The 9,623-nt window shown below is 48.9% G+C and overlaps 1 protein-coding gene across 1 annotated transcript; it reads right to left on the reverse strand.

The window, feature by feature from the left end:
* Positions 1–461: 461 nt before the first annotated feature.
* Positions 462–1,082, reverse strand: LOC123136042 (histone H2B.4-like). The gene has a single exon (XM_044555328.1). It carries the CDS (start codon positions 1,002–1,004, stop codon positions 597–599), a length of 408 nt encoding a protein of 135 aa, XP_044411263.1. The 5' UTR covers positions 1,005–1,082; the 3' UTR covers positions 462–596.
* Between the last annotated feature and the right edge of the window lie 8,541 nt (positions 1,083–9,623).

A 9,623-nucleotide genomic window follows, 5' to 3' on the forward strand; every position in this document is an offset into this window, starting at 1 on the left:
GGAGGAAAAAACTGACCGAGCGAGAAAGATCGGGAGAACGGAACGAGAGAGCGCTGCGATGCGGATGGAACGGAGATCGAATCGTACGTGCCTATCGCTAAAATCCAGTCGACTGGATTTTAGCTTTGTCGTTTAGAGATTGTGTCTGCACAAGAATCAGACCAAATATGAGAGGTGCAAAAACATCTTCATGGCTTCAAGACCAGGAGAAACTGAATAAAAATTTCAGAAGCAAGAAACCAAGGTGACAGTAAAGCATACGACTTCGTCCATTCACGCAGCAACATCACTGTTTACTGCCCGAGTGGAGCTCCACTTCTCAACAACCATCAAACTATTTGTGTCTAACAAGAATTTGTGCAAAACTTTCAGATACAAAACCATCTTCCTAGCTCCAAGACCAAGAGGAAACTGTCAGAAACAAGAACCCAAGGTGACAGTCAAGCATACTAGGTCGTCCATTCAAGCAGCAACACGACTATTTATTCAGGCAGCACCATTGTTACAAGATGACACTGTCAGAACACACACAGCTAGCTACAGAATTCATCAGACGAGGAAGAGGAAAGAAACACAAGAATCAACACAAGAGGAGCCTAGGATGAGGTGAACTTGGTGACGGCCTTGGTGCCCTCGGAGACAGCATGCTTGGCGAGCTCGCCGGGGAGGACGAGGCGGACGGAGGTCTGGATCTCCCGGGACGTGATGGTGGGCTTCTTGTTGTACCGCGCGAGCTTGGCGGACTCGCCGGCGAGCTTCTCAAAGATGTCGTTGATGAAGGAGTTCATGATGGACATGGCCTTGGAGGAGATGCCGATGTCGGGGTGCACCTGCTTGAGCACCTTGAAGATGTAGATCTTGTACGTCTCCACGCTCTTCTTGGCCTTCTTCTTCCCCTTCTTGTCCCCGCCCTCCTTGGACGCCGGCACCTTCTTCTCCGCCTTGGGCTTCTTCCCCGCGGGGGTCTTCTCCACCGGCTTCTTCTCGGCTGCCTTGGGGGCCATGGATGCTGCGGCGGCTGCTTCGAAGGCGAGAGAGAAGTTTGGCTGGGGTGGAGTAGTAGAGAGACAGAGGCGATGGATTTGAAGGCTGATGGGCCGGAGTCTTTATAGGTAGGAGGAGGCAGGTGGGCGCTGATTGGTGGAGCCGTGAGCACCCCGGATCGGTGACGTGCGGGAATATCAGCCGTTTGCCGCCGTTTCAGATGGACGGAGAGGATGCACTTAGGCGCGGATCGGTGACGTGGCGAAAATGTGGCGGGGACTTTGAAAGCCTGGAGGTTACCCCACTCGGGTCCCAGCTGCCAGTGATAGTAGTACTTTATTGTTTTGAGCAAGGGATGTGAGCGTGAGCAATGATAGAAAGTACTCCGTCACTAATTTGGGAGGGATGTTGTAGTCACGTATGTAGATCTTAGAAGCTGTTGCATTTGACTTTTCATACCATTTTGAACTTTGGGTTTATGGTACATACAAAAAAATCAAACGGCTAACTGAATAAACCGAAGTAAAACAAATGTTTATATTTCTTGACGCGAACAACCGTATGAGTTGTCGTTTTTCTTGTACATGAGCCAGATTGCCTAATGAGCGTGTTCATTTTTCGTGTAACATAGTCATTTTTCTCTAAAAAATGTTAAGCATGTCCATAACCACCAAGGTATGAATTCATGTGTGCATATATCCTTACATATATAGTTATATACTATTTGTGTAACATAGTACGTGTACTGAGTTATAAAATTGTAAATTGTTACTACGTCATTCTTAAATTCGCGACAACTTTGATTATTATGGTATATACCCAAATAATTTGGTATGTACCAAAACCGTACCGTACTTTAATTTCAAATCATATTTAACAAAGTATTAATACCATAGAAACCAAAAAAACGTATACACCGAACCATGTAAACCGAATGCACAGAGTGACTAGAAGCGCTTGTGCAATGTACACATTTCTTAGCATCAGTCTCGATTCAACAAGGTAACAATCCCTATGCATCACATTCCCAGCACTCGACCACATTGTGGTGTGCAACCTCCCTTTGCCTAACCGTCGCGCTCGTGGGCCACCGGACCCAACACTAGTCAGCTCAGGAAGTGGCGAGAGAGAGGGGGGTGGAGAGATTGTGGCCACTGGTTAGGGTGGTGATGAGGCAAGTTGCTTCCCAGAAGATGGAGGCGAGGTCCATGGCCGTCGGGTGGGAAGGCCATGAGGCTCGTACCCGGCTCACAGTGAAGCAACAAGGATGTTGGCCGGCGTACATGAGAGGTGAGGGGGGGGGTTTGTTGCTAGTTGGGGAGGCTTTCAGACGGGGAGAAGGAGATATGCCGCCAACATGCTCATCCTCGATGACGGCCACCTCCTCTTGGACGCCCCAGACAAGGCATGCAACCACCAAGCTTGGGGAGGCCACAAAGATGAGTATCGGATGAATCGGTCGTCTCCTCCCACTATTGTTGCTCCACTCATGGTTGTCCTCATTGCCATCGTCCCGCCGCCCACTGAGCTAGCCATGTTGTCCACTGCATCTAGACTTTAGAGGTGCTCCAATCGATCCTCTAAAAGATAGAGGAGTAAATGGTCGAGTAAATCCTAGTTCGGTATTCTTACTCCACTAAGTTTTGGTTGTTTCTAGCTGATCTCCCAAATTTAGCGAAGTAAAACTTGCAATTGGCTTATGCATTTTGTCGAACATTTGGCATGCACGTTCCAGCGGTGGCATGACGGACAAGGCGAAGGATGGCGTAGGCGAGCTAAGGCGGGAATTAGCCGGCGAAGCAGCGGTAGAGCATCTTGTCGTTGCTCATGATGCAGGACGGCCCAAGCTCCTCCATGGCTCCATACCCCAACGACGAGCACACAAGGCCTCCATTGATACACATGAGGAGGGGCTTGGGCTTGTTGCCGTTGATGTTGACGACCTCATGGAGGTAGTAGAGCAGCGCGCGCACGCCGCCGCATCCACCGTCACGTACCTGGCTACTGCGTGAAGTCCATGCCGTGTGGCTGCCCAGAAAGAGCATCCACCACTAGTAGAAAACATGGCTTTGGTTCGGGCCTGGCCAGTCCATTAGTCCCGGTTCTTCATGAACCGCGACCCATGGGGGAATTAGTCCCGGTTCATGAGCCCAGGGGGCCGGCCGGGGCCTCGTGGGCATTGGTCCCGATTCGTTTGGATCCATTTGTCCCGGTTCGTGGCACGAACCGGGACCAATGGGTCGCGCTCCTGGCCCACCACCATTGGTACCGGTTCGTACCTTGAACCGGTACCAAAGGGTGTCCTTTAGTCCCGGTTCATGCCACGAACCGGGACAAATAATTTGCCTATATATAGCCATCGCCGCGGCAGAGCACTCCACAATGCTCTTTTTTCTGGCCAGCGAGGGGAGGGCATTTGGATGCTCTAGCTCACCTCCTATGCACATGAGGTGTTCGATGAAATGCCCGAGCCACACTAGTTAAGCTTTCTCCTCTCGAAGCTCGACCTCGGAGCTCCATTTTTCTCGAGATTTGTCTAGATTTAGCGGTCCGTCACACCCCGTCCCCGTTTTCACCGTCGTTGATCGCCCGCGTCGATCTCGTCGCCAGCACCATCGTGGTGAGCCTCTTGTTCTTATCTTCTTTCTGATTTTCTTACTTTAGATAGATACTTGTCTGATTTTCTTACTTTTGACACACATAATTATATATAATGCACGCAGATGAACCGGCAATAGATGTATGGTGATAGACACACCTCCGAGTATATTAAGCGCGTGCATAATTTTCTCGAAGTGGCTGAGGCAAACAAGCAGAATGGTTTTATGTGTTGTCTATGCCCTATATGTGGGAATACGAAGTCTTACTCTGACCGGAAAATCCTTCACACCCACCTTCTTTACAAGGGTTTCATGCCACACTATACTGTTTGGACAAGGCACGGAGAAATAGGGGTTATGATGGAAGACGGCAAAGAAGAAGAGGACGATGACAACTATGTGCCCCCTGAATACGGTGATGCTGCAACGGGGGGAGCTGCTGAAGATCAAGAGGAACCAGATGATGTGCCCGATGATGCTGCAACGAGAGAAGCTGCTGAAGATTGATACGTCCATTTTGCATCATGCTTTTATATCAATATTTATTGCATTATGGGCTGTTATTACACATTATATCTCAATACTTATGGCTATTCTTGTAACGCCCTCGATGCGGCTATATCTCCCACGTGTCGAAGCACGACTTAGAGGCATAACCGCATTGAAAGCAATGTCGCAAGTGAGGTAATCTTCACACAACCCATGTAATACATAAGGGAAAGAGATACATAGTTGGCTTACAATCGCCACTTCACACAATTACATGAATAAAGTATTACATCATCCAGATACAATCAAGGTCCGACTACGGAACCAAAATAAAAAAAGAACCCCAAATGCGACAAAGGTCCCCGATCGACCCCAACTGGGCTCCACTACTGATCAACTAGAACGAAACAACACAAAGGGCAAGATCTTCATCGAGCTCCTCCTTGAGCTTGGTTGCGTCATCTGCACGGCAACATAGGCACCTGCAAACTGGTTTTTGGGAGTATCTGTGAGCCACAGGGACTCAGCAATCTCGCACCCGCGAGATCAAGACTATTTAAGCTTATAGGAAGGATGGAGTAATGAGGTGGAGCTGCAGCAAGCGACTAGCATATATGGTGGCTAACATACGCAAATGAGAGCGAGAAGAGAAGGCAAAGCACGGTCGATAAATGTATGATCAAGAAGTGATCCTATAGCAACCTACGTCAAGCATAACTCCAACACCGTGTTCACTTCCCGGACTCCGCCGGAAAGAGACCATCACGGTTACACACACGGTTGATGTATTTTAATTAAGGTCAACTTCGGGTTTTCTACAACCGGACGTTAACAAATTCCCATCTGCCCATAACCGCGGGCACGGCTTTCGAAAGTTCAAATCCCTGCAGGGGTGTCCCAACTTAGCCCATCACAAGCTCTCACGGTCAACGAAGGAATAGACCTCCACCCGGGACACTCCGATTAGACTCGGTATCCCGGTACAACAAGACATTTCGACAGGGTAAAACTAAACCAGCAACACCGCCCGAATGTGCCGACAAATCCCGATAGGAGCTGCACATATCTCTTTCTCAGGGCACACTCAGATGAGACTAGCTACGAGTAAAACCAACCCTCAAGTTTCCCCGAGGTGGCCCCGCAGGCAGCTCAGTTCGGACCAACACTCAGAGGAGCACTGGCCCGGGGGGGGTAAAATAATGATGACCCTTGAGTCCGCGAAACCCAAGGGAAAAAGAGGCTAGGTGGCGAATGGTAAAATCAATGTTGGGCATTGCTGGAAGAGCTTTACTTAAGGCGAACTGTCAAGGGGTTCCCATAATAGCCCAACCGCGTAAGGGACGCAAAAATCCGGGAACATAACACCGATATGACGGAAACTAGGGCGGCAAGAGTGGAACAAAACACCAGGCATAAGGCCGAGCCTTCCACCCTTTACCAAGTATATAGATGCATTAATTAAATAAGATATATTGTGATATCCCAACAAGTAAACATGTTCCAACAAGGAACAACATCTCCATGTTCCAACAAGGAACAAACTTCAATCTTCACCTGCAACTAACAACGCTATAAGAGGGGCTGAGCAAAGCGGTAACATAGCCAATCAACGGTTTGCTAGGACATGGTGGGTTAGAGGTTTGACATGGCAATTTGGGAGGCTGACAAGCAAATGGTAGGCATCGTAGCATTGGCATAGCAAGAGCGAGCAAACTAGCATAGCAAAGATAGTAGTGATTTCGAGGGTATGATCATCTTGCCTGAAATCCCGCAAGGAAGAAGAACGAGTCCATGAAGAAGACAAACGGACGTAGTCGAACGAATCCTCATAACTCCGGAACGAAACCGAAGCTAACAAGAGAAGCAAACCGGAAAGAAGCAAACAACCATGGTAAACACACAAGCATAGTCAAGGCACGATGCACAATCAAGTATGATGCATGTCCGATTTAATGAGGCATGGCATGGCAAAGTGCACAAACAATCCTACAAATTAAATGGAGCTCAATATGCAACTGCATATTGACGAAACACCACGATAAGTTATTTAGTTTGATCCCGTTTATGTACCCAACAATATTAAATGTTGTTAAGCATGGCAAGAGGGTGAAGAAAATGAAAACTACCTATCTAGTCAAGGTTAAATGAGGCCGGAAACAACAAACAACAATTCCGGAGAATCCCCATGTCATTTAGCAGTTTAATGCAAACACAATATTAAACATTTTAATTGTTGTTATCATGATGCGGATGACATATGCAAGTTTTATGCAATTATTATGAAAATGTTGACATGAGCATGATACGAGGCATTTGTCGCCATGGCGGAAGGAAAAAGGTACCACGGCGGCGAAACAAAAATGGTGCCACGGCAACATATCCGAAAATGATGCCACGACAACATATCGGTTCCGGTAGCTCACGGAGATACCGGTACAAAAGGAAGTGAGCGTGAGCGAGTCATGCAAGATGGTGGGGTGCTCCCGGCTACCGGGTTCCCACGGGATTGTGGCATGGAAACGAGGAGGAACTTGCAATGACAATTCGGACATGGTGCAAACACGGGCATCTCATACAACGTGCATTCGGTCCACGGCGGTCGTTTCGGGTTATACCTTCGAAGCGTTCAAACGAGACGGTTCGCATTCGGAGCGGTGTAGAGGAAGTAGGCGTTCACGGGACGTCGTCGGAAGTAGTTGTACACGGCGTCGGTAGAGGAAGTAGTTGTTCACGTGGTGTGACGCCCCCGATTTGACCGTACACTAATCATGCACGCAAATGTGTACGATCAAGATCAGGGACTCACGGGAAGATATCACAACACAACTATACAAATAAAATAAGTCATACAAGCATCATAATACAAGCCAGGGGCCTCGAGGGCTCGAATACAAGTGCTCGATCATAGACGAGTCAGCGGAAGCAACAATATCTGAGTACAGACATAAGTTAAACAGGGTGCCATAAGATGGCTAGCACAAACTGGGATACAGATCGAAAGAGGCGCAGGCCTCCTGCCTGGGATCCTCCTAACTACTCCAGGTCGTCGTCAGCGGGCAGCACGTAGTAGTAGGCACCTCCGGTGTAGTAGGGGTCGTCGTCGACGGTGGCGTCTGGCTCCAGGGCTCCAGCATCTGGTTGCGACAACCAGAAAGAAAAGGAAAGGGGAAAAAAAGGGGGGAGAAAGCAACCGTGAGTACTCATCCAAAGTACTCGCAAGCAAGGAGCTACACTACATATGCATGGGTATATGTGTAAAGAGGCCATATCAGTGGACTGAACTGCAGAATGCCAGAATAAGAGGGGGATAGCTAATCCTGTCGAAGACTACGCTTCTGGCAGCCTCCGTCTTGCAGCATGTAGAAGAGAGTAGATTGAAGTCCTCCAAGTAACATCTCCAAGTAGCATCTCCAAGTAGCATCGCATAGCATAAACCTACCCGGCGATCCTCTCCTCGTCGCCCTGCGGAAAAGCGATCACCGGGTTGTCTGTGGAACTTTGAAGGGTGTGTTTTATTAAGTATCCGGTTCTAGTTGTCATAAGGTCAAGGTACAACTCCAAGTCGTCCTGTTACCGAAGATCACGGCTATTCGAATAGATTAACTTCCCTGCAGGGGTGCACCACATAGCCCAACACGCTCGATCCCATTTGGCCGGACACACTTTCCTGGGTCATGCCCGGCCTCGGAAGATCAACACGTCGCAGCCCCACCTAGGCAAAACAGAGAGGCCAGCACGCCGGTCTAAACCTAAGCGCGCAGGGGTCTGGGCCCATCGCCCTGAGCACACCTGCACGTTGCGTGGGCGGCCGGAAGCAGACCTAGCCTAGTGGCGTTCCAGTCCAATCCGGCGCGCGCCGCTCCGTCGCTGACGTCTGAAGTGCTTCGGCTGATACCACGACGTCGGGATACCCATAACTACTCCCACGTAGATGGTTAGTGCGTATAGGCTCGTAGCCGACTCAGATCAAATACCAAGATCTCGTTAAGCGTGTTAAGTATCCGCGAACGCCGAACAGGGCCAGGCCCACCTGTCTCCTAGGTGGTCTCAACCTGCCCTGCCACTCCGCCACAAAGTAACAGTCGAGGGCCGTCGGGAACCCAGGCCCACCTCTACCGGGATGGAGCCACCTGTCCTTTCAGCCCCCTCGTCAGAATCACTTGCGGGTACTCAATGAGCTGACCCGACTTTAGTCACCATCTGTATAGTATGTATGTAAGTATAGTATATACTCGTGATCACCTCCCAAGTGATCACGGCCCGATAGTATAGCAAGGCAGACTGACAAGAATGTAGGGCCAATGATGATAAACTAGCATCCTATACTAAGCATTTAGGATTGCAGGTAAGGTATCAACAGATGTAGCGACAATGTCAGGCTATGCATCAAAATAGGATTAACGAAAGCAGTAACATGCTACACTACTCTAATGCAAGCAGTATAGAGAAGAGTAGGCGATATCTGGTGATCAAAGGGGGGGGGCTTGCCTGGTTGCTCTGGCAAGAGAGAGGGGTCGTCGGTGACGTAGTCGATCACAGGGACATCAGCATCGGTCTCGAGGTCTATCGGAGAGAAGAGGGGGAAGTACAGTAAATACATAGCAGGCAAGTGCATGACAGGACAACAGACAGAGCTAGACGTGTTCTAACGCAGCGCTAGGCGATACTGGCGAAGGGGGAAACATCCGGGAAAGTCTTCCCGGTTCCGGACGTCTGTCAGACAGTTGAACCGGAGAGGAAAGTTTACAGGTTCGATAGGTTAGGGGTGTGTGGCGGACGAACGGACTGCGTATCCGGATTCGTCTCGTCGTTCTGAGCAACTTTCATGTTGAAAATATTTTAATCCGAGTTACGGATTAAAAGATATGATTTTTAAAAGATTTTAATAATTTTGGAATTTAATTATTTATTTAATTAATTAAAAAAAGGTATTTATGACGTCAGCATGATGTCATGCTGACGTCAGCAGTCAGCAGGGGTTGACTGAGTCAACCCTGACATGTGGGTCCAGTGGGACCCACCTGTCATTCTCTATTTAGGTTAATTAAGGTTTAGGTTAATCTAATTACAGTTTAATTAAACTTAACTAGTTAATTAATTTAATTAAACCGGATTAATTAACTTAATTAATTCATTAGATAATTAATTATTTAATAATTAATTTTATTAAATCATTTTTATTTTTATTAATTATATTTATTTAATTAATTTTACTTTTTATTATTATTATTTTTTTTATTTTTTTTAATCCCTCTCTTTTTTTAAACCGTCCTGGGCGTGGGGCCGTGGGGCCCATCTGTCATGGCCTTGGCAGTTTGGTCCAGCGGGTGCGGGCGCACCCGAGCGAGCACTCGCCCGCAGGGCGGGACGAGGCCGCCGGGGCACGGGGCCATGGGGCGCCGGCCGGAGCAGGATGCGGTGGTGGTTCGTGGCCACGGCGAGGCCATGGAGGGGCGCAAGGCGGGGCCGGAGGCCACGGCGCCGGCCAGGCGGCCGGGACGGCAAGCTGCGGTGGCGGGGACGCACGGCGACGTGGTCGGGGGCAACAGG

Source organism: Triticum aestivum, chromosome 6B, assembly GCF_018294505.1.
Source record: "Triticum aestivum cultivar Chinese Spring chromosome 6B, IWGSC CS RefSeq v2.1, whole genome shotgun sequence".
Lineage (NCBI taxonomy): Eukaryota > Viridiplantae > Streptophyta > Magnoliopsida > Poales > Poaceae > Triticum > Triticum aestivum.

Excerpts from the sequence above, each read along its gene's own strand:
- LOC123136042 (XM_044555328.1), bottom strand. The coding sequence starts at position 1,004 with ATGGCCCCCAAGGCAGCCGAGAAGAAGCCGGTGGAGAAGACCCCCGCG.